The 25269-nt window shown below is 42.1% G+C and overlaps 1 protein-coding gene across 2 annotated transcripts in view; it reads right to left on the bottom strand.

Moving 5' to 3' along the window:
* HEPHL1 (hephaestin like 1) overlaps positions 1–13147 on the bottom strand; it is a 32932-nt gene extending 19785 nt beyond the window's left edge. For both annotated transcript variants that reach the window (XM_066339263.1, XM_066339271.1), the window contains exons 1-5: positions 12978–13147; positions 4689–4933; positions 3702–3914; positions 1742–1921; positions 454–708 (exon numbers count right to left, since the gene is read on the bottom strand). In XM_066339263.1, coding sequence (XP_066195360.1) covers positions 454–708; positions 1742–1921; positions 3702–3914; positions 4689–4933; positions 12978–13147 — 1063 coding nt within the window. The remainder of the gene's footprint in view (positions 1–453; positions 709–1741; positions 1922–3701; positions 3915–4688; positions 4934–12977) is intronic.
* Positions 13148–25269: the final 12122 nt, after the last annotated feature.

The following is a 25269-nucleotide window of genomic DNA, read 5'->3' as shown; positions in this document are numbered from 1 at the left end:
ATGGTTTCTGAAAACACTGCCAAGTTTTGCCTGATTTCCATAAAGCAAAAAGCTAGTAAGTGTGCAGCTGGCATGATTATTTATTTATGTGTAAGTACTTAACTACAATAAAAAAACTGTGTTGAAAAATTGGTGTTGAAAGCTTCTCTCATTGCTCATCAAAATCTCAGGGTTACCTAGGAAGCATGGTGACAGTGCTGGGTCTAGCAAGTCTTCCTCACATGAGTTACATGGCCAAGTCACCCATACTAGCTAAAGATTTGGCCCAACATGGATAATTTCGGGTGACTAAACTCATAATCACGATCTTTATCTGGTGCAACAGTTGCCAATTGTTCCAAAGTCACCAAAAAAAGTGTCAAAACCCCAAAACCCCACTTTCCCTGGAAACATCTCCCAGATTTCTCTTCCAAACATACCAGAAGGTGATGAGGGAGATCTACAGCAGCATACCTCGTAAGTGCTCATTGACCTGGCACGTTATCAGCCACCTCCCGGGGCTGCCAGGAGTCATCTCAGCCGTGATGAACGTCGCCGGGAAGAGGCCGACGACATCTGCTCTCTGGTCCCTGCTAGTGAACGTGTGGCCATAGAAATAAGCAGCGTGGATATCTATCTCACTTCCCATGCCAAACAAGTGCCAGGACATGGAAGTGTCAGCACACATCTCCAAGCCAGGGAGATTGCCATATATGTAACCATTAATAGCTAAAAACAAAAGTAGGAGACTTTGTGAGAGGTGAAAGAAAAGTGCCTCTGATCCCATTTCTAAGAACAATCTTTTCCTGGCCCATAAAATAAACTACCTGAATGCTCACACTGAATAAGGCCCTCACAGGCTCCTTGAGAAGAGCAGCATTTTGAACATATGTCTTACTGCTCTGGATGATCAAATGCCCCAAATTCTCTGTATCTGTGAAAAACATCCTGGGTAATATCAAGATGTTGCAAAGGCCAAGTCATCACCAAAAAGGCCTGATAATGAAGTTAACTTGTTCTGCAGCTATTTAGCATGGCTGAAATCTATTTCCTCTTGTCCTAAGTCATAAATATACCATTACATGCCAGGCTCAAGCAATTTAGATTTGAAAATTATATCAGCCAAATCAATGAAGTCAGCTCTGTCTTTCTGAGCTTCCACATCTGATAATGTATCAGGACACTAAGAGAATGGGACTCATATTTTGCAAAATACTTTATTTCCTAGGCTCCCTGGAACAACCAAAATATACAAAAATATCTAGAATTAACTTCCTACGCCAAATGTTCAAATAACACAAAGTACCATTGGCCAATATATCTCTGAAGGGCAGGATTGGTTATACCAGCCAGTCCACTATCCACAAGCCTTTTGAGAATTCTTTCAATACACATCTCAAATTGCTCTGCAGCCTTTTTTGCTCTTTTCACAGCTGGGCGGAAAAAACCAAAAAAACCCCAACCAACCAACCAACCAAAGAAAAAAAACACCACCAACAACAAAAACCCACCCCAACTTAAATCTGTTGCCTATGATAAAATCCTAAACAAATGTCATAGCTAGGCAGGAAAGCCAAATCTCCTTTCTGCAAGTCATGCTGTTTTAGGGAGAGGTTTTTATCAACATAGTATTTCAACATTCTGACCCTTTCCTTGCTGACACAGATAAAGGAGAGACAACATAGAGGATAGACAGTCCTACTATATAGAAAAGAGCCTGGTCACTGCTGTAGGTCATCGTTTACTCAAAAGTTCTTCTCACCATGCATTCGGTTGCTGGTCTGGAAACCATCATCCTCTTTGTCAACTGTGTCTGGTTCTAAGCAGAAGGTCTTTATATTCTCATCGAGGTACCAGCTGAAGTTTTCATCTACAATGCTAAACATCAGGGCAAAAGCATTAGCAGCACCAGTCCCTTCTATTGTGGTCTCATCTGCAGTGCCTAAATTGCAAACGAAAAGGAAAGTGATAAAAAAAGCCTGGGATGGGATTGAATTTAAAAATGACAATAACCTTGGTGCACTTGAGGAAATACAGTTCTTTGCCCAAAGTCTACAGGGCAGGATTAATTTCACCTAATTTTGCACTTCTAAGGCATTTTGACACCCCTCCAACAGACTTTGAACAGATGAGTGCCTCCAGAAGGCAAAGCTAAATCAAGCTGATATTTCATTATTTCTTTGGTCTGATATGACCACAACCACCTGCCAATATCTTTTGTCCCATTTCCCCACTCTTTAGCCCTTTGCACCCAACCCTGTCCCTTAGTCAGTGTTAGTTAGCATCTGTGTTCCTGCACAGTGAGCCAGGTCATGAGCTGAATCTATCCAGAACCAGTGACTCATGGTTTTTTGACAAGGAATTAAGGAGTGATGAATGGTAGCCTGCATTTCTGTCTCACTGAAGTGAATGTTGAACCATTCCCTCAGAGCAGCCCTCTAAATGTGGCTCACTCTCTACAAGCTGACAAGGAGAGATCCATGAGAGTTATCTAGGACTAGATACTTGAATTTAAAAAGGCTGAAGACAGGATGAATAGAATTTATTCCAGCTAAATTCAGTATCTTTATCCCAGTATCTGTTTGGGGATCAACCTGAGACTATAGGACTGGTAATACTGAGTAGTCTCTTATTATCCATTGGAGGGTGTAGACTTCATTCCAGTCTATCTCTGATCCCACGAAAACTTTCACTTCCTCTGCCTTCCACAGGAGGAAGCTAAGAGTTTTCCTCTCAGTCCTGTGTCCACCACCACCAGCTGGAGGACTAGAGCAGTAACATCATGTAGATATCCACCTTCATGAATTCAAGGCCAAACATGCAGATAATCTGGCCTTTCAGGCTAGGACTGTTTGGAATATGCTGTCTCCTGGCTTCCTGTGTTGTCTCACAGTTATCAGCTCAGTGTTACATGTTCAGTTCTCTGGATTTCAAAGGCTCTTGAGGACAATGTAAATCTGAGACATTTTAATTGTGCGAGTTAAGCTGGAAACCAGGTCTGTCTTTTCCACATTTAAGTCTTTCTCTTCTTCATATATAGAACCTACTTCACTTAGAAGTACAGTATATGAAATCAGGGCTGATCTTGTACTCTGGGAGTTACTGAAAAGAGGTGGCAGAGTTACACGAGCCCAGGGGGACATGTGGCAATGACTCAGCTGATAGAGAGGAGAGGGCTGGTTCATGATGGCTCCAGCACAACATTAGCAGGCTATAAAACACACAGGACAGGCTGTTCAGTGCACATCCCCATATGGTTGTGAGATATAACTGGTAAACAAAAATAAATACACACTCTATGTGGAAAAAATTACAAAGATTGGGCTTTGCAATATGTAAATGCTAATGCCAAATTCACCCACCCAGCTCTAATTTGATCTCCTGAGCAGTAAGTCCTTTGTCCATCCTGAAACTTCCCCAGTCTGGGAACACTTATTTTTGGTCTCGGCCACAATGGGATGGTCACAGAGCATGCTGCAGTCCCTCCACCAGCCGAGGCAAATCTATCGTGAAGCCAAAGGGGAGCAGGAAGGGGGTTGTCCCAGAGCTACAATACCTACCCTGGGATGCTCCTGGAATGGCCCATCTATTCCTTGCCCCTTTTTATGGGCTATGTAGGGATAGACTCTAGACCATCATGCTTAAACCTGAAAGCAAAAATGACTGTTAAGATGCCAAGCTTGGCAGAGGGGCTCACTCTATCAGTGCTTCTAGCTCAGTACCTTTTTTACACACCAGCAGAGGCCCAATTAAACCAGATGCAATATCTCTTGGTGTGTCAATGTGAGAATGGTAAATCCAAGTCAAGCAGTTTGAGTCTGCCAAAGTTGGGGAATAATCTTTCCTTACTGGCCATGTGTATGTGTAATTTCCACCGGGAACAACAAAGTCGTCCTCTTTGCTTTTACCACCAGTTCCATCAGGGTAAAGAGCTCCTAATACATAAAAAAGAAAAAGGAAGACTTTAGCCATCTCTTAGTTGTTTTTGTTAAATAAATTCTATTTTAACTTGTATATATAAAATAATAACAGCATTCACAAACACAGAATCACTGAGTAATTATGCAAAAACTCAGAATTTCTGTCCATCTCACCACAAATATGTTGGGAGTTAAAATCTTATTTTTTATTGGTAGATAAAGCTTTAAAAATGCATTAACAGGCTCTATTTTTCCCTAGTGTCTTCACTCTTATCAGTCACCTAGAATTTTGTCATCTAACAGCGTATATTTTTTCACAGAAAACTGATTAGAATACTGTCTGTAGACACATCCACACAATCCTCTAACAAAAATACACATGCATAGGCCTGGAATTCTGAAAAAAATTAGATCATGTCTGTTATAGGCCATAAGAGAGGAAAACATTTAGCTGCAAGAACTCCATCTATTCAAACAGGCTAGAGGTAGAAGGAAGGAGGGAAGATGCTTTGGTGACTTATGATTCAGCAAAATAATTCAGGCAAAAAGACCCATCTAACCTGTTTCAGCACTGGATTTATCCCAGGTGTCGAAAGCTAGTGGCAAAAAGTTTTGAGATGAGGCTGTTCCTGGTTTTAGTCATCAGCTGCAATTACTGATGAGTTTATGAGAGGGTGATCTAAAGTCCTCTGATGTCAATGTCAATAAAAACAAATACTTGGACAGACTTGTAGCCATGATATTAGTTACCCCAGGCAAAAAGAGAGGAAAAGGAAAGCCAGATTTTACCTTCAGAGTCCTTGTCATAGAAGACCCCGTGTGGGTGCACAGAGTATGGGCGGGAACCAAAGTTTTTCAGATGAATGACAAAGACATCCTCTTCTTCTGCCTTCAAGACTGGACCAAGGAACCCCAGCCATGCTGCTTTGGGGATCTCCTGGGAGTAAGTGTCATCTGTGAATTGCCTAAAAATGGCCTTTTTGTACACACGTCCTATCCGGTTGGCTCCTCTTGTTGCATACACCTTTGCAAACCTAGAGTTGGGAACGGGAAATTTGAGACACAGTAAACCTATCTTAAGAGCTGATAAAATAACTGGTGCTTACAGTGCAGATAAACAGTTCCCTGGGATACATATCATGGCTGGTGGAATTAAAGCTCAGGAGTACATCAGGACCACTCAAGCCTCAAGATGCTCAAGTTTAATGACTTCTCCCTCTTTTGAAGGTTTAAAACCTCACCTCTGAAAGCACGACTGTTTAGAAGGAAAATAAAACCAAGTTAAGATTTTTTTCAAAAGCCAATAAGAGAAATTCTAAACAACCAGCTCAACTCTCTAGAAGAGCAACATTAAACGTGTTTTGCATGAAATGTATAACTTCCACATTCCAGAGTCTATGTTTATAGCAACTTCAAGTGATGGAAAACCCACCACATAGTCAGTGGCTAACATATTATAACTTTTAAATACCTGCTTCCTTCAAAGCCTAAATTGCATTTGCAGTCTAATATCATCCAGCTCCATACTCCAACCACTGGTTCCAGCCAAGTTCTCTCTCAGATCAAAGGAGCCACCTACCATCAGAAACTTCTTTTCTATGCAGACACTTGCATAAGTTTTAATTAATTGACTAAATAGCCTCCTACCCTTCGTCTGGACAAAACAAGAACATAGGCATTCTTTATGCCACAAATCTTACGCAAACCTCTCTTTTGAAAGCAAATGTTTCTCTATCTCTGCTGAAGTCTCAATGCAAGAACTCACACAAAAGGTAAGTAATATTCCAGCTAAAGCCAGAGATGCTCCCAGTCAATATTTCTTACATAACTGGGAATCAGTTTTGCCCTTTTAACAAAAACATCATACTGATGACCCATGTTCATCTTATCTCTGATGATATAAAATCCTTTTCTTAATTCGTTACATATTACAGCTGGTAAATATGATATATGATATACAATCTCCATCCCTAATTATAACACCCAATGAAGGCAGAAATTAAACCCTTTGCTACACAGCAAACAGGGGATTGTATGACCAATGTCACCATAATTGACCATGAGCTTTTTCATCCCCTGAAGATTGTTTGAACTTTCATGCTTCCTAAAAAACTCATTAAAATGTTGAAATAAATTTTCCTGAAATATCACTGGCAGAAATAAAGCAATTTCATATTTATTGTGAGGTTTTTGACTGGTCAGTATACTTGCTTAACCAATTTTGTTAAGATTTTTTTGTGAATTGCAGGCAACTGAAGTGGTAGATGTCACAGAGGTTAAAAGGCACCATTTGTTTTAAGTTCTTCACCGCAACATCGACTTCTCCCTCTACCCAAACCTTTCTGTGATTCTGCGATTTCTATGACACCATAATACACAACAACTCCTATCTGTGGACATTACACCTCCACAACCACTGTCTAAAACAGACCACTGAAGTGATCCAGATATAGAAGCCTCCAAAAAGTACACTTTTCATTTGAAATGTGTGCTTTATAAGAAGCCACAAGTTTTGGCAACAATTAAAACATTGCCAACGATATTGCTGGGGCAGAAACAGTGGGGTAGGATGGAGGGGAAGGGACAGAACCTTCTCATTCTGCTTCTTCACAGAATAATGTATGGTGGATAAATACACCCCTAAAGTAGGGTTAAGGAATGAGTTGTCAAGAAATCTGAATTTTCAGTGAATTAGCAGGTCTGTAGTCTGTGCACAGAGCAAGACCTGGCAAGTCACACCACATTCACCAAGAAGAAGATACCTTCTATTGCATGGGGGAAGAGCTGCTACCAAAGTGTTTACCACAGAGTATGAGATGGTGTCAGTAGGAGTGCTGTGTAAATGCGCGGGCTTCCTTACCTCATGGCAATGTATTCACATGGCTATGTCCTAATTTGAATTATGAATTGATTTTTTAAAATAGTTTCTAAGAATTTTTCTCTAGAAAAATATCATATCAAATCAATTTCTTCAGAAAGTCCCTATTTTCAGGAGATATTTTTCATCAGGTTTTTTTCCAGTTTCACCAGCCACCAAATATTTTGGTGCGGTGGCACCGTGCTTTTGCCACGATGACAGTGTCCTTATGTCCAGACAACATTGCACCCTCTCATAACACCCTGGGGATATACTGCCTCTTCTGATGAAGGAGAATTGTACCCCAGAAAAATGCACTTCTTAGTCAGGCTTCGTTAAATGCTTCACATGAGCCTAGCTCCTTTAAATGTATAAATTGTGACCCCAAAATCCAGTTAGTTATTGAAATTCAAGAAATTACTGGAAGAAAACCCTCTAGGCTTAGGCATTGATAAAGTCTCAGTGCCTAAAGCTAAGCTATAACATCTGGATCTGTGCTTGCCTCCTACTTAAAGCCATCTAGAAGCCAGGAAAAAAAAAAGTATTTTAGTGGCAGCTTTTTGAAAAGAGGACAATTCAAATGGGTGCAATGGGTATCAGCTGCAGCCAGCCACAGTGTAGGTGCTCTATGTGTACAGAGATGTATTTTTCAGCACATCCTTTTGGTTGCCCCCAGTACCTGAAAACAGAGCAGTCTGGTTCCTGTGAGTCCCATTCTAGGTGCCCAGGATGCCCCATTTCATCCAGGAGGATTTGGGGGGCCCACCTCAGCCTTCCGAAATAGCTGGTAGCTCCGTGCCTCTTTACAAGTGTTGCTGCTTAAAGTCCTTTTGCAGAAGGAATATTCACACTGGACCTCATGCCAAAATGTTTCCTGTCATTCCTCTCTTGTAACAACAAAACAAAGCTTCTCCCTGCCTCTTCATACTCTCCTGCTCACTTCAAACTGCTTCATCCTCCAGGTGGCTTTGTGATGCTGCTGTCTGAACCTCTTCCATCTTTCTGATCTTCTGCAGACATAAGAGCTGCTCCTCCAAATTTTAATTATTTCTCTCCAACTCAGCTGTCCGCTTACACTTCATGTGCATAAAGTCATGATACCCAAACAGCCTTTCTTCCTACAGTAAAGGGGCAGTACCATTCCATCCTCTGGGGCAGTACCTATGCAAACTTCCTAACTTCCTTCCTCCATCTCCTGCAGTCAGGCCAGTCTTGAAATGACATATAGAAATATATGTTTGCAAATCAAAATAAAACATCTTGTTCTGACTAAGAACACCATGCAAATCCTGCCTTCATTTCTGTGTCTGATTTCATTTTGGTGCTTGACCCCTCTCAGCACTTCCAAAGCTCCAAGAAAAGTTGCAAATGCACCCGAGCGGAACAGGGAATTATTAACAGGGAATTAACTCTAGTTCTTTAAAATAAGTGTAAGCACAATATAGACATCCAGTTCTCTGCAATGACAAGCAATACAACTCTTCCACAGAGAGAAAGAGTGAAACAAGAGTGTCATGTAGATTCTACTTCAAATCAAGACTAGACCTGCAGACAATCTGCCATTTCCAGGTAAATCCATGTGTGAAGTGTAATTTCTACACTCATTTCTTTTATCCCACAGAAGTGTTTATGTTACCTTTGATCTCAAGGCTACAACCTAACAGAAGTTATATTTTCCAAGAGGTGCTTACATGAGCACTGTGTTACAGTGAGCAGTAAGAAATGGGAAGACACCTTGTGCATGGCCAAGCGAACAGCTCTTCAGTAGCCTGGAGAGAGATCCTCACAGATACAATTTCAAAGCCTCCTGAGTTTGTTTGTTGCTGTAATCACCACTTAGTGCAAAAAACCAGCACTCAGAATAACTGCTAGATGTGGAGTCCCAAATTTTCTCCTGTGGTTAACATTCCCAATACCTACTGTACACTCCTGGGTGCAAATGTACACAAATGCAAAATTTCTTTTTGTTGTCATTGTCCCATTAAAGTCCCATAGGCTTGACACTCATAATCATTTAAACAACCATCTTTATGGTTTCATTCCCTAAAATCTGTAGATGGTGAAACCTTCCTTATTCTCCACTCTCTTTACACACTCTGTGTTTGGGTTTATAACCATTTTATTTCTCAAAGTTCCTGATTTTTCCTGTGGCTGAAGTAAGCCAGGACAGTGCCAGGACAGGGCTCCAGACTGCCACAATTGTTTTAACCCCTGCGTCACGTAACCTGTTCAAGGTAATCCTCCAAGAAACCAGGACTCCTATGCCCAGGCCAGTGTCATGTCTGTGCCTGAGGAATGCCCAGGGAAGGGGGACCAGTGGTGCCAACTCACCTTTCTAGATGGCACCCTGACCACAAAGCGCCAAACAACAAAGCTGAGTGTCCTCAAAAGACAGAGACACAAAGCCCTCAAAGGATGTTTTTAGGCTTTTTCTGACCCACATGAGCCACAGAAGTCAATAAAATTCATAAAAACATAGATGAAGCTCTGAGGTGTCACTGGTGTGGTATGATGGCTTCCCTCTTACAATAAAGTTGCCCCTAAAGTCAGTAACAAAGCTCTTCTCAGGCTTCATCAGAGCCAGGATTTCATCTCAAATACCCTTTTTGATGTTGACCCTTTCCACAATGATCATCTCTGCTGTTGCAATTGGGTTATTTGGCCTCATAATGACTCAGCCATTAGTGTAGCATCTGTGATGACAGTTTCACCGTCATTTCTCTGGGTGGGATCTCCTCATAGGCAAATTGCACAAACTGTGTTTGATGCTGTGGTAACAAAAATCACCCGTTACTGTTGGTGGGTGCAAGGCTTGGCCCAGATAAATACAGGATTGGTGGCCCAAAGAGAAGGGATGAACTGCTACATCGGGCAAAACTTACTAACATCTACCATCAGCAGAGCCAGATTTAAGCATCCATCACCCTGTGTGTCTAGTCCAGCATGGTTTAATGATGTCAGCTCTTCCACCAATTATGTCAGGTGGGAAGGGATTCTGACCACCTTCTTAGCTCACCTATGCTCAGTGGCCATAATCTGGACCTGCAATTTCCAAAGCCCTGTATGCTCCAGAAAATGTCAGTTTAATTTCTGAAGAGAGAACAAAGAGTGAAATGTCTTGGTTTTACTCACAACACTCCAAATTATGAGAATTAGTAGAACAGTTTGAGGCCTCAAGCTTAGACAATACAAAGGGCAGAGGCGAACAGCCTCATTAGTCCTTTTACTTTAAAAGAACTGATGTCCAGCAAGATATTTAATCTGTGCAAGCAGCAAGCTGGCTCTGGAGCACTGCAGTAAGACAAGGCATTAAAAAAATTATCATCCAAGCAGAATAGTTCTGCTAACACAGGGCTTATTTGGCCTAATCAGCTCTGATAAGAGGCAGTCTTTTCAGCTCACACCCAGGCAGGTTCTGATGCAGCACTAGGATTCCTGGCTCCAGAGGCAGCTCACTCAGCACAAGCACAGCGGGAACTGAGCAGCACGGTCATGTGTGGTGCCAGAATCAGTTCACCTGGCTTCTAGCCCCATGTTTCAGCTACCAAAGCCTTCTTTATCCTCCTTACTACTAATAAGTAAGGTTACTAGTAGTAAGGAGTTTGAGGAAGATATTATTGACTTTGGCAAGCAACATGGAAAATCATCTCTTAAATCACTATCTGATCAGTATCTGATCCAGGTAATCTAAGACTTTCCATTGCACACTTGCTAATTCAGGATTTTCAGTAAGTACTGAAGCATAAGTGGTTTTGATTATATCTTTGTGGGCTAGCTGGAATCAAAGGGAACATTCCTTTTTCTGTATGCACCAATTCTTTTAAAGGTAATCAACTTGTCTGCAACCTCTTTATCTTCACTTCGGTCTCAAGAAAACTGGGATAGTGCCCCATCAGATGGGTGCTGTGAGGATGCTTCACAAGGTGAGAAGTGCTTGGCTCAGCCAGTTGGCTCAAAAGATATTCATATCCCTACCTGGAAACTGATCCTTAAACTTTGCTTATGGAACTATTTTTTTTAATAATATCTGTAGGAACCAATTAATTAGGTGAAAAGTAGCTCATTATTATAGTGTTTTAAATTTACATTAGAGATTATCCTAAAGAACTGAATAGTCAAAATAGCTATTTCTGGTTCACTATTTAACCCACATGCTTACGCAGACACACTATTATTCAAGAACACAGCACATCATCCTGGCTCAACACAATATGGTTTAAAAATTGAATAAAATAACAAAAATTACTTAATTATTCTGCATGTAGGGAGTACATGGCAAACATCTCCCCAGCTTTGAATGTGTAGTCTAGATTTAAATCCTCTGTGGGTAAACCTTTTGTAATTAGTATTCTGTAATTATTACATTACCATGATGACTGAACACATATGGTATCTTCCATCATGTGTTGCCATTTAGTAAAAAAATTGCATTTATGTCACAGACTTAAAAGTAAACGTGCCACTTGATGTTCAGGGAGCACAAAGTGCAGACAGCTTCAAAAGTACAATTTACAGAAGAGATTCCAATCTCTCTATGGTGTCTCTCTAGTGAATACCTCTCCACTGAAGTGGATTTATAAGTAGCTGCTCTTCAGTTAAGGCTGAACTACTCTAAAGTGAGAGATCTTCTAGTTTAGTGAGCGGAAAAAGTTACTCTTTGCTATAAAGATGAGGAAAGTAAGAAAATCAATTATTTAATATAAACGTAGAACAATTTTGCCAGTAGAGTTTGTTTTAATAGGCTGGGAACAAATTATTACCCTTAATTCTATCTTTAAATGTAATACCTATTGACTTGGATGCCATCCGGGACCTCTGTTAAAAGCTTAAGCATATATTTGTGTTGAAAAATAAAACTCTTTCTCGTGTCCTTCTTATGACAAAATAGTTTCTTTTATGAAATTCATCTGAGAGCGATTCTGAAATTACTGGCCACTAGAGACATGTCCAACTTGCTTGGGATTTCATGAAAAGTCAGAATGTACATTTCCATTTCTAGAATTTGCGATGCAGCAACTAGCTCCCTGTGAGCCTCCAAACCTGGTACAGGGACCAGGACCTCCTCACCTACTCACAGCTCCCACTCCAATCCCAGGTGTAGACACTGGGGAAGGATCCCCAAAATACCTCTAGTGTGTCAAAAATACCAATGAAATGTTTAAAAAAATGCCCACATATTTGAATCCCATGATATAAGAAGCAATGGTTTTAAACCAAAAGAGAGTCAATTCATATGTAAGAGAAAAGTTTTTAACAATGAAGGTGGTAAAACACCAGCACACATTGCCCAGAGAGGTAGTGGATGTCCCATCCTTGGAAGCATTCAAATTCAGCTCAGACGTGTCTCTGAGCAACCTGACCTAGTTGAAGATGACCCTGCACATGGCAGGGGAGAGGACCCTTAAAGGTCCTTTCCAGCCCAAATCATTCTTTAGACAAGCATCAGAGATCAGAGCCATCTCCATCCAACATCCAGGCCAGCTCTCCTGCTGTGGGAGGAACACACAGCAAGCCCCAGCCATGTGGATATGACAACAGACACCTGTTTTCACTGGCCAAGGCACGATTCATCACAGTGCTCACCTATGCTCTTCAGTTTCAGAGATTACTAGGAATTCTGTCTGACCTTTTACTGTCGTGTATCTAAGCACTTACCTGAACACATTTCCAAAATGGAAGTCCTCACAGCCATGTCTATGTATAGATTACATGGATATAGGGATTTGTATCTCATTTGTAGGTATTATACACATCTGAATTTCAGAATATCTTACCAAGTTACCCAAATTTTATCAGGGAAAATACTTACAATGACATAATGTGCCAATAAACAGGGGGTTGTGTTTTACTGTGAAGAGTGTGCTTGATTACAGCAAAGTTGCACTTTGATTTTTGATATCAAGTCCCAGGGATATTACATCTCTATGAAATACAGGTAGGGAATTCTGAACCCATACCTGATGGTATGTTGACAAAAATCAATTCATTAACATCTTCTTCAAATACATGCTATCACCTTGCTTAATCAACTACAATGGAAAAAGAAAGTAACCAAAGTCTACTCTTGCCTTGAAGCTGAATTCTCACCTATGACAACATCATCAGAACAAGAACAAGGAAAAGGCCATCTTAAGACATTTGCAGCAAAATTACCACATTAACCAAGTTTGTTTTGGAGTTGTTGGTACACCTCCAGCTTATCAAAGCCCCCAGTCACTTACTTGTCCTCTAAGAGGCTTTGCCCTGTGATGAGATTTTTCCCAGATGGTGCATAGTCCCAGTTCGCTTCCACAATCCCGAGGTAGTAAGTTCTGGTCTTTGCTTCCACCAGTGCCCACAGCCAGAGGAACCCCAGGGCGCGGAGACGGCCGCCGCACTGCACGGGAGGCATTTGTGGTGGTGACTGCGAGGCTGGCACGGGCAGGCAGCAGCAGGGTGCACCACAGGGAGCTCACCCCTCCCTCCCTCCCAGCTCTCAACAAGTTATAAATAAGGAAGGGACAGAGCAAAGCTCCTCCTTTCCAGCAGGTTAGGACTGGGATAGGTAGAGAGCCAGGCTATGCAGAGCAGGAAGAAGGTTGCTGTCATGGCAGGACCTTTGCCAATCCTTTGGTTAGTGAATAAATTACTCACTTACCTGTCCAGGCTAGAACCAGTTGGTGGTTTTTAAAAGTTTGGATGCTTTTTAGTCCTCCTTTTTCCATACTAGGTGATATAGCATTTTGGGGCAGAGGAGAGGTCAGTGTTTTTGACATCCCTGTGAAAACCATTTTTTTAAATTTTTATTTTAGCTTCTTTACCATGTCTAAGATTTCTAAAAATAGCATCTTGTTGACTTAATTTTTTTTTAATGGCATAACACTAAGGTATAACCCAGCATTATCAGAGAGAGCAAAAAAATTGGCCAGTACCTCTCAGCATTTTCTGATTAATTTATTAAGGCTGCAATTGATTTGAATATATTCAGTTCTAGAGTACCCAAAATGAGGTACCTTTTTAGAAGCATCCCTGGAAATTAGAGCCCTTATAAAACTCTTTCCATTTGGACACCTAATAATTGAGGAACATAAAGATCACCCTTTTATTAACCTTGGTAATTAACATGCCCACGTAGCTCTCTAGAAAATCACTCCCTCGCTTTACAGCTTAACTTTTTCTAAGATGATATCCGTGTTATCAACTTGGCAAAGCCCAGTGTAAACGTATACTTGATAGGATAGAAAAGAATATTTTAAACCATTTAGGATATACCCCAAAAAATATAATCTAGGTGACAAGACATTTTGCAAAATCATACTGCACTGCTCCTAATTTTTAAATAACTACAGGCATAAAAAAGTTGCAGTTCTGGAATACAGTTTTTGAGACTCATTGCAAGCTTTAACAGTTCAGAATCAGAATCAGAATCAGGATCATTAGGTAGGAAGAGACCTCCAGCCTCACGAAGTCCAACCCATTAGGTTAGGAGTCCAATCCTAACCTCAACTAAATCATGGCACCAAGTGCCACATCTAGTCTTTTCTTAAACACATCCAGAGATGGTGAATCTACCACCTCCTCAGGTAGACCATTCCAATACTTTATTACCCTTTCTGTAAAAAACTTTTTCCTGATATCCAGCCTATATTTTCCTTGGCGCAGCTTGAGACTGTGTCATCTCATTCTGTCAGTTGCTGCCTGGAGAAAGAGACCAACCCCCAGCTGACTACAGCCACCTTTCAGAAAGCTGTAGTTGTGAAATTCCCCTTTAAAGTCCAGAACCATCGGACCTCTTCCTGTGGGAGCTAATTGTTATCCATGACTACGGGTGCAGGAGGCTTCAGAAATGTATTTGGAAGACACAGGTTTAATGCTGTCCACCAAAACGTAGCTCAGTGATGTGAATGTTTTATGTGGCAGTCGGGTGAGGTGCACCCTCTGGCATGTGGCAGTGATGGCTACATCTATGGTCGGCTGTGTTGAGTGCCCCTCTCCTCACTGCTGTGCAGGTGTCTCTGAACTCACAGAGAATAACTCAAAAAAACAGGTGCTATTCACAGCAGCCCAGCTCCAGCCACCTGGACCTTAATAGGTCTTATCTAAATTAAGAGACAAGGCACACAGACACATGCAGTATCGTGCTAAAGAAGCTTTTGGTGGTTTTAGGCTATGCTTTCCATCTCTTTAGCTATGAAGACTGAAAGCTCAGTATATGTGGGTTAAGGACACAATCAGACAATCTGCAAATGGTCAGCTTGACACAGTTATAAAAGCAGGAGTCCCTTGGCTCCCAGAATTCTCTGATAAGGCTGATGTTCATTTTCTCGAGTCAGTTAATTGATGAGCAGAGAGAAAGAGGAGATATGATAGGACAACACAAGTGTTGTGCAACAGGGCAATACAGGTGTGTATAGAGATCCTGATCCTCAGAGGCAGCACCTACAGGCTTCCTGATATCCTTGGACACCTTGCTGATCTCTTCACTCTTCTGCTGCAAACCACACAGCGCCCAGCCTCTTGTCTTCTCACGTCAATCTGTATCCTCTCTTCCAAAACACTGATACTTAAAAGTCATCTTCCTTTTCCACTGCTTTATTGTGCCACTTTGTTGCGTTACTCAAATAATGATGACTAAAAGCAGTGTCATGTTAACAGGCATAATTAGAAAGCAAAAGAAAACACAATGACAGTGGGACAGAGCTTTGCCAACCCGTACACAGCCATCGAACATGCCCCTGGGGTGGGACAGACAGGCCAGCTGCTGGGCTACAAACCTGTGAAAAGGCTAAGGGGACACTTGGAGGTTAACAGGATCCCACTGTCATCTTTTCACAGGGCCTAGGAATACTTCCACTGCCCAGGGGAGCTCTCCTGAGCCCAGGGGAGTAACAAACTTCATCATCTGTCACTCAAGCACCTGCATTTACCAGAACTCGTGCCTGTTATGCAAATATTAATTGTCATAATGTAGCAAGCATTTGCATTCGAGTAGGAAATATGTTTATTTATGGGCACTGTGCACTTTGAATGAGATTGTGTGGAGTTCAATTGCTTAAATTAGCCATTTGAGATATTTAAAGACTGGGCACGCACAGGCCAAATTTAATCTAGACAGTGTTGTTATGACTTCCTGTCCGAGTGCTCTTTTGTAATTCAAGAATTCTGCCATATGTTTTAATCTCTGTATATGTGAACTAATATAACACAAATGCATCAAGCTAAAAGGGAATAGTAAGGGGGAGTGTCCAATTCTGAGCTGGCATCTGACTGCGTTATAGTCATTTAAATAATAATAGTGCTATGTCCTAGTTTCTCTATTGCTTCTCATGCACCTAAGATTGGGTCCTGGCTGCTTTCTTGTTAGAATAACTCTTTAAAATTCAAATATGAAGTTAATTTATTTGTCTATTACTGTAAAATTTACTTGTGTAACAGGAATAATGTGTAGACATTAGCACCCCATATCATCCATGTGTTTTAAGTCTGGTAAACGCCTTAGCTTGGCTTCAGCACTTAGTAGATCTGGCAACTTGTATACCCTTTGCATCCACACATTAACACTTAATTACTTTGTCACATCATTAAACCCAGGCACATTTGCATTCCGGAGAAGTGCTGTGGGCGTGACTCAGGAAAAGATGAAAGAACGGCTGTTTTGCCCTTGCATCAGGAAAATTTCTGGGAAGCTCCCTCCCAGCAGTGAGGTCATAGGATTAAATTTGTCACTTTGCCCAGGATCCTTTCAGCAAAGGGGTTGGCTGTTGGTTACTCTGACACTTTCTGTCCTTCTGAAGGCTAAAATTAGAGTACGGCTGGGCTTCAGAGTTTTGCAATGAGAAGCAATGTTTATAGGACCGAAGGGGGAACATCTTGAATACCAGTTTGTGAATGAGCCCCGAAACATCACCAATCGAGCTTTCTTTTCAAGTAAATCAGGAATTATTGCAAAAATTAGCTTAAGTTAGTGCACTAAAGCCCAGACTTGTGCCAAGTAATGTTGGTGATTAAACTAAAATACTCAAGTTGTGACGGCTGTAAGATCAATGAAGAGAGATGATGGATATGCCGACCTTTGTTAGCTCCTTGAAACTAGATCATAGACAAGCACTTCATTCAGACTGCTTGTGACTGAAGCCCAGCTTTGATTCTCCATTAGCATATGATGAGCTGATGTTCATGCAGACTGTCTACTCTGTGATTGTCTACTCTGTTTCCTCTGCTTCTTCTTGATAGTAGTAGTTCCCATTCATAACTGATCCTTCCCGGTGCCTCTACTTTGTTGGTTTGTGTCTTCATTGCAATCCAGGCTGGAGAATTCGTCTCTGTTTCCAGAATAAGATTACCCTCAGAATTGCCACCAGTCCTGGAGCTGTACCTGTAGTGACCATCCCAAGGTGACAAAGAGTGTCTGTGATACATCTGGGAACTGAACCTTCCTAAGTTTTGTATCAGCCTTTCAACCAAGACATCCTCTCCCTTAATCAGTTGTCCCATACTCTTCAGACACAAACACACATTAAATATGTCTCTTTGTACATCACTTAAAACAAGTTTCTATTGCACTTTCTAATAAATTTCTGAGTTGCAGCAACAGTTAACAGAATATAAACCTCATGTTATCTTGGGTAGTCACACAAGGTGCATATGAATTACTTGAATCTTTTGAGTTCACATTGGTAGGTCAGAAATCTCAAAAGGCATTCAGAATTTCTGTTTGGAGTTCTGGATAGGACTCTGGTAAGAAAGGCTTCCTTGGCATACACAGCATTTCCCTGGAGCATTCCAAGTCTGAGTACTGAAACAGTTGGAGACAGAATGACAAAAATGTTGCTTGAACTCCAAGAATAACAAGATCAACAATCAGTGAAGATATTAAAAGTGCAGCCATATCCCATACTACATGTGACACAGTGAACCTGACTCACATCTGCCCAGAAGTCTTTGTGGCAGGATGGAAACTGAACCCATCCCTCCAGATTTCCATGTCAGAGCCCGCACCCGCACCCGTATAGCTCTTTGGTGTTGCCTTCCAGCCATTTGGGCTCAGTCCATGCACCCAGCTCAGGGTCACAATTGGGCATTTACCGCAGTGGTTGTCTGGAGATCATTAGCGCAGAATAATTTTCTCTGTACATCTCTGTGTGGACAGTCTCCCTGCAGAACAGCTACTTTGGTACATTACCAGCTGCTGACAAATCTTGAGGCAAGGTGTGAAATGGAAAAAAGGGCCTCTGTTGTATCAGAAGCAGCGCACAGATCCTTTCTTTCCTGTCAAGGTTTTGAGCTAAACCCAGAATCTCACACCACCTCCAAAGTAAAATAACATAGATTAATTTAGGTTTCAGAGAAACCAATTATACATTTGTAAAGAATCCCTAAAGATATTCCAGTTTGAAGAATGTAAAGGAATGCAATGGTGAGAAGAAAGGCATTTAACCATGTACTGAAAGGAACTGCAAGCCTGAAGAGATTACAATAAATAGCGAAATAGGCTGGGCAAGTAAAAATTGTTTATCCTTAAAAGCCATTAAAACAAAGCTAAAAAAAGTAAGTTTTGATCCTAATTAAGAGAAGCTTCTTGTGTGTGGTAACTCATGTAAATCTGCACTGTTGAAACAAGTTTAATACCTCGACAGAACTTCAAGGTACATTATTTATGAGTTTCTATGGTGCTGCCTATTGTTGCACTTAACAAACATGAAAGAGCTTAATGTTACGTCAGCACTGTGGGACAGAACATGTTTATTAACCCTATTATACAAATGAGGAAGGAGGAAGGGTACGCAATGTTCAGATGCTCACAAAGCAAGGCCGCCCGGTCTCTTGACTGCCTGTCCAGAGCTGGCAGCAAGAAAACAGCCCTCCTGCCCACAGGCTTCCCCCTGAGCATGAGGCTGGTGGAGATCAGGGTCTTGTTGGACTTCCAGTATATGTGGAAGTGATGCTATGATTGGCTGCATGGTGAAACTCTTTCTCACACACACCTTGGCTGCCTGCCAGCAGGAGGGCGAGTGCCAATGTCCACCTGAGCTTTCCTCTAGGCAGCTCTGCTGCCTGTCCATCCTCTTCTAGTCACCCCACGGGCATCATGGGATCCTTTTCCATCACATCTCGTGGCACTGACCTACTTACTTACTCTAGAGGAAATGTGACCCTTTTGTTTGCCTTCTATGAGATCATTGCCTCATTTTCTCTCGGGGTAAGTAAGGGAGTTGTGGTAATAAACCCCAGCACTGGAAACCTAACCAGGACTATTTAAACCAGGCAGCAGAGAGGAAAGTGTCAAGCATTGCAAGCAGAAAAGAAAGAATTTATGTGAATGCATCTGCAAACTCAATTCTGCCAGGCAACCCACCCCCAAGAGTGATATTAAGATGCATACTTCCAGCAGGATTGTGACACTTTGCTTAGGGTCTGTTTATTAAATGGGAGGATGTTGTGTGAAGTGGAGGAGCTGACAGGAGTTACTTGATGTCCAGACAACTTCTTCTGGCCAGTTTTTCAGCTGGAAAGGAGAAAATGTGGAAAATGTCATAACCTTGTGAAAACCTGGATGATTGCCCACAGTGAAATCGTGTGATTTATGGGATATGCTGCCAATACTATTAGTGTCTTTCATCTGACTCTACAAAGTTTTGCAATAAGGAGCAGCCTTTCTGTTCTTCAGTGACTCTGCTACTTCCTATTTAAAGAAGCCTATGTTACAGCCAGAGCACCATTCCTGGAATGCCTTTCAGGTCTGATATTTAAAAGGAAAATAATTTCTGCAGCATTAGAAATTGATAGTCTATGGGGAAGAAACCTCTCTTGTCCACCAGCCCAGTTACTACTTTGAAGAGTTTGCTGTGGTCTTTCAAAACATCATCTGCCATCATCATCAGAACGTCATTTATAATTTCATGTCAGTACCAGATCTTACATAGTTGATACTCAGAATTTCTTCCTTTCCCCTGCTGATTACAGTCCTGGGAGTTGCAGAACACTCTTGTTTTAATAAAGATCTATTCAAGACTCCAGATTTGGGTCAGGACTCTCAGCATCTTTCTTTGCAAGGCCTGTGAACACCATGGCAGGACCTGGTAAGCCCACACTATGCATATAAGGCTGATCCAATTTGCCAATTCTGGTACAGATTCCTCTCCAAAAGGGTTATGAAGTGAAAGGCAGCACGATGCAAACCTGGTTGTACCGCCCCTGGATCTAAGCTGAAGGGTTTCTGTTCCAGGGGCCCCTTGCATTTCTGAAATCAGGACTAACTCGGAGCCACTCTGGCTTTGCCAACATGGTGTCAGCACAACTTCCTTCTTTCCCAGGCCAGGTTAGTAGTTCAAATGGTAAACTTCACAAACGACAGTGCCTGACGTGCATCCTTCAGCTCCTGCAGGGCAGATCACACAGCTCCACAGCCTGTATGTTTTGGAAGTAAAAAGTGGACATCAAACCCCACTTTTGGGCACCTCAAAAAGCAGCCTGATCCTCCTAAGTGCTGAGCAAGCTCCCCCAATGGAGGCAACATGGTTTCAGCTGACTAACTGTAAGCATTCAGTCAGCTTAGCTTCTCCTCCTGTGTGCTCATCTAAAAGTGGGGATGATTACATCTGACTCCCTCTCCAGGTATTTGGAAGCTAATTTAGTTAATGCTTGTCAAGCACTTTCAGGTCTTCAGATGAAAGGGGCCGCAGATAGGCAAAGCACTGCTATTACTATTAATTACTTCTATTGTGCAAGGAGACATGAAAGCAGCAAGAGCGATGATTACTCGCTTCCTTTACAAGTGTCAAGACACAGCGCAAATACACAGACATCGGGGATCCTCCCTGCCCTGCAGTGCTCCTAATCTCACCAGCCAGATCAACCAGACAAAGAGCGGGGAAGGGAGCACAAACCCAGACAAAACCAAAGCATGTAGTGTTTTACCGCACACGGGCTGGGTTTTGCAACAGCTGCTTTTTACAAGTGTCCTGTTAGCCAAAAAAAGCACAATATTACTGTTGTGAGGTATTTAAAAATCTCAAGTCAGCATTTCAAAAAAGGAAGTCTTTTACAAAAGATAGTAAATGCAAACTCTCCTTGTTTGCCCTCTACTTTTTGAGCAAATGAAGCTTTATTTTTCTTTGCAGCCATGAGTACTGAAAATATTTCATTAACAAAGAAGACGTCAAAACTATCCATGAACAATTTGGAATATTTGGATACGTAGAACAAATTCCTGGTGGTAACAGGTTGCTGTCAATCAACTGCTCAGCGGGAAGGAAGTGAGGACGGGAGGACAGCTCATCCCTTTTCCCTCCCATGTATCCAGTGAGTCTCTCACAATTAGTTTTCATTCTCCCTGAAGTGCCAGGGGGCTGGGTGTTAGGAGGAGCTTACATGCAGTGATGAGGTGCTCCATAGTAATTTGTTCCCTTATCTAATGCCTGACTAGACAGGCAGATTGATACAGAAGTAAAAAACCGAAGTGGGTCCCAGCCAGATGCTGAAAACTCTCTCTTTGACATGGACTGTGAAAGGGCTGGCGCTGGCTCAGTGGAGAGAGTGGGAAATATGACCAAGGCCAGTAGCACAGCTGGAGTGGGATGCTCTGGGATGAGATGTGCCAATCTGAGCCATCACACCTTTCCTTCAGAGTGTGAAGGGCTGCAGAGGCAGATTCTGGGTCAGGGAGTACCAGGCTAGCCCAAGGGTCAAGCATCTGCACCACTCACCTCCTTCAGGGTCTGTTTCAGCCCATCAATGGAATGAGGTTGTAGCTGGACCTGCAACGTCCCGGGTGAATGCAGCAGTTGCTGAACCTTCCTCTGACTGCTGTATGAATCCAAATGGTATTCTTGTTTGCTTTTTCCCAAGTAAAAGCATTCAGTCTTTTTAATAACAGCTAGTGAACATGCTTGGAACAACATCTTTTTTTTTTTTTAATTTATCATGGGATGAGGATGCCTGATAGAAGACACCATCAGACATATATTTACTTTTAACTACTGAACTATTCTTAAAAGAATCCCAGCCTCTTTCAAAAAGCAATTCTTCCAAGGAAGAGGCAGCTGTATTTCTTGGAGATCATAGGGAAATGCCTCCTTATGTCATTAAGCATCTCAAGGATATTAAAAATAGGTTTAAAATGCTGAACCAGCTGTCTTCCATACACTGCTTCTGTTCTCCAGGGCTGCATTTCATCCTTGGACTCCTCCAAGCTCCCTCTAATGGCCATCGACATAGTTGGTCATTGTCCCTCTGTGTCATTGCGGGGGAATCACACAGGCAGGAAGCCCTGGCATTGCACAGGGAGAGAGGTGGCCCCTGGAGGAGGCCATCCAGGCTTTTATTTTCGTAACGTGTGGGGCTTCATCTCTCACCCAGGTCTTTTATGATCCTGTCTCCACCCAGTATCTTCCCTCCTATCACTTACCGGTGTTCTTGCCTTTCTCCCAGCCTCTGGAGTCTTGCCATCATCGCAGAGTTAATGCAGGTCTTGCCCTTAGCTCAGTTCAGGCCCACATCTAATATAAAAAATGGATTACATCACCAAGGAATGACAACAGTATACTCGAGATGGTTTGGTTTTCATTTTTTTAAGTCTAGTTTTCGGATGTCTTCCTCATGCTGGCTCAGGCAGGGCTACCTCAAGCTGGCAACTCTGGACCATGCCCAGACAGGTTTTGAATATTTCCATGACTGGAGATTATGTATCTCCAAGGATGGAGACAGACAGTTCACTGCTTTTCAGAAAGGATCTTTAGTTATGTCTGCCTAATTTTACACACCAAAAAAATGCCTGCAGCCCATTTTCCTCAACATCTGCTCACCCTCAAAAAAGCCTTGAATCTGCCTGTCATGGATACAGAAACAGTAAAGAATAAATAATTTGAAGATGAAGATTGCTTCATTTCTGGGAAAATCTGGGATGTGTTTGTCTGTGAAAGCAGAGAATCCCTTTCAGAAACCTATGCAGTGCTAAGAAATTCCTGAAAGCACTTCCCACTTGGGAAATACTAACTTATTTGCCTCAGGCCCTTCTGCTACGTATGTGGAGATTTTAAATACTACACTGTCCCACAATGGATGCAAACAGCTAACAGCTTTGGAGTCAGAAAGGGGATGGATGATCCTTTCCTCAACCAGGCAGCACCAGCTGGAATGAAACAAACCTCAGAATCTAAAACCAGGTGTATTTCCAAAGGCTTATCCAGCTTTTCCACATATATTAATTTCTCTGAAACAGGCAAAGTAAGTAGTAAGTACTTCTACTAGCAAGCAATTCTTCCTACAAACCTGGCCGCATGAGTATGTTCAAAACATCACAACTATGCACACAGCTAGTATTGATTTTCCTTTTTTCCTTTTGGCACAAAACCAGATGGAGATAGTGAACGAGAGGACAGTGCCCCTTGCAATAACAAAACACTTAATGGTCACTTCTGACCTCCTGGGTCCTGCCCTCTTCTTTCATTCTGGTGGGAGTCACTGCCTCAGGTGCATCAGCCTTGCATGGAAACTTGCAATGTCTTTCAAGTTACCTGGATAAGCTACATCTCTCAGTCTGACCAAAACCAGCACTCTGGACTACAGAAAGCTTCCCTTCTGATAGTGTCAAACATCTATAAAAAATATGATGAGCATTTTTTGACAAACCACATTAATCTTCAGCTTATTTCCAACATTTCTTCTTTATTACTGAAGATTTCCTAAGAAACCTGGGGCAATTCAGGACAAGAGAGGAAGGAAGTAGAAGGACCACCAGTAAGATTTTCTCCTGTTTGCTCAGGTAAATAGGAGCATTTTCCAGTCAGTACTACTTTTAGCTCTTAATTCACCCTTTTCCCAAACACAGTCTTGGGCAAATCCCAGTGTCAAAACATATGGATGAGAAATGCCTTTCAGCAAAACCAGAAAGAAGTGTTGCACGAAACCAGCAAAATGAAAGCACAAACCTCTAATTATTTTAATATTGGATAGTGACAGTGTTGTTCTGTGTTGGGAGTACAAACAACCCTTGGCCACAGGTCCTAGTTCATTCCTATTTTAGTAAACATTGGGATTGGTACAGTGCTGTCCCTGGGCAAACCACACAGGTAATTAAATAAAACAAGCTTTGTTATAAATCAGAGGAACATACATACACATAAGCAAGCAATGGATAATGCTTTGTCAGATGGGCAGAGCTCACTGGGTGTTGTCTCAGGACCATACTCCTCACTCTAGAAGATGCTTCTGCAGAGGGTTGGCTGTGCCACCCAGTGCTGCCCTGGGGTCACAGAGTAGCTGATAATGACGAGGTTTATTCCCAAAGCACTGTCTCTTGGTAGTGGTGCAAGTGTCCCTAGGGGCAATGATATACATGCTGCCATTGCAGGGGGAAAAGGTGCTTAACAGGGTGTCATCTCAGGGAGCAGAGAGAACCTAAGTATGTAGGAAACGGGATTATGCATAAAAGGAGAGAAAAGAGAAAAGAAAGAAGATGGGAAAAAAGGACTAATAGGTAAAACAGAAGAGAAGGAAAGATCTATCCATGTGACTGTTGTTGCTGCAAAGTGCATGTCCAGCATATCCTGTGTGTTGGGATCACCAGTGCATGATGATGCAATGCAGTGAATACACTTCCAAAGAGTGCAGAGAGCCCGTTTCAAAATATGTCCAGAATATCTTCCATTCCATCTCTTCAGACTCATAGGTATCTTTAATATATAAACCTTAACTTGCACCACTCAGCCATTAAAAGTAGTTGTTTTCTGGCTGTCTCTGATCTGATTGAAGTTATGAGCCTTTTTGTACTGAGCTGTTTCTCAGCTTCCCCAATACTCTTGCCGTGCAATCAGCTCTTTGTGGCCTGGGTCATGTGGATCTTGGATACTCCAGATAAAGGAAAACCTAAATAACGCTGCTAGTGCCATTTCCATCTTCCTATTTCTACCTTAACAGAGCATTTGCATGCTCCTGGGGACAGACAGGCAGCTTCAGCCGGGCACCTGCTGCAGCAGAAGCAAGGCAGCTGGCACTTCAGGCCAGGTTACCTGCAATGCCCAAACACACGGACCTTCTCAGAGCTAGCTCATCTTGGATAAAGCTTCTTAACAGCAGTTAAATTTCCTAACAGCAGCCTGATCTCAGGAAAATCAACCTCCCTTACCCTCAGTTGAACACTAACAGCAAAGTGTCACAGGAAACAGCAGTAAGAAATAATTTGTGTCCAAATGGAATAAATTGAGTGGAGTGTCCCTGTGTACTCAGAATAAAGCTGTGACTTCAAAGCAACCACTTAAGTTTTGTACAAGAACAGATGGGAACAGAGCTGCCTTGCTCCCTTTTCCACAACACACCAACAGCAAAAAGGCTGTTTTTCCTTAGTGCGCAGCAGCCACACTCCAAATGGGCCAGATCAATTAATAGAGTAAGTGGGCAGTCAGATATGCCCTTCAAAAACCTGCACGGGGCCATGATTCTTCATTTTCTCACACTGCACCACTCAGGGAAATTATGGGCTGGAACTGATTTCGTTCCTATCATGATGAACAAGATTTTTCACATATTTACAGTTCC

Source organism: Sylvia atricapilla, chromosome 2 (assembly GCF_009819655.1).
Source record: "Sylvia atricapilla isolate bSylAtr1 chromosome 2, bSylAtr1.pri, whole genome shotgun sequence".
NCBI lineage: Eukaryota > Metazoa > Chordata > Aves > Passeriformes > Sylviidae > Sylvia > Sylvia atricapilla.
The sequence above is the reverse complement of the archived record's forward strand: the minus strand, read 5'-3'. Positions and strand labels throughout refer to the sequence as shown.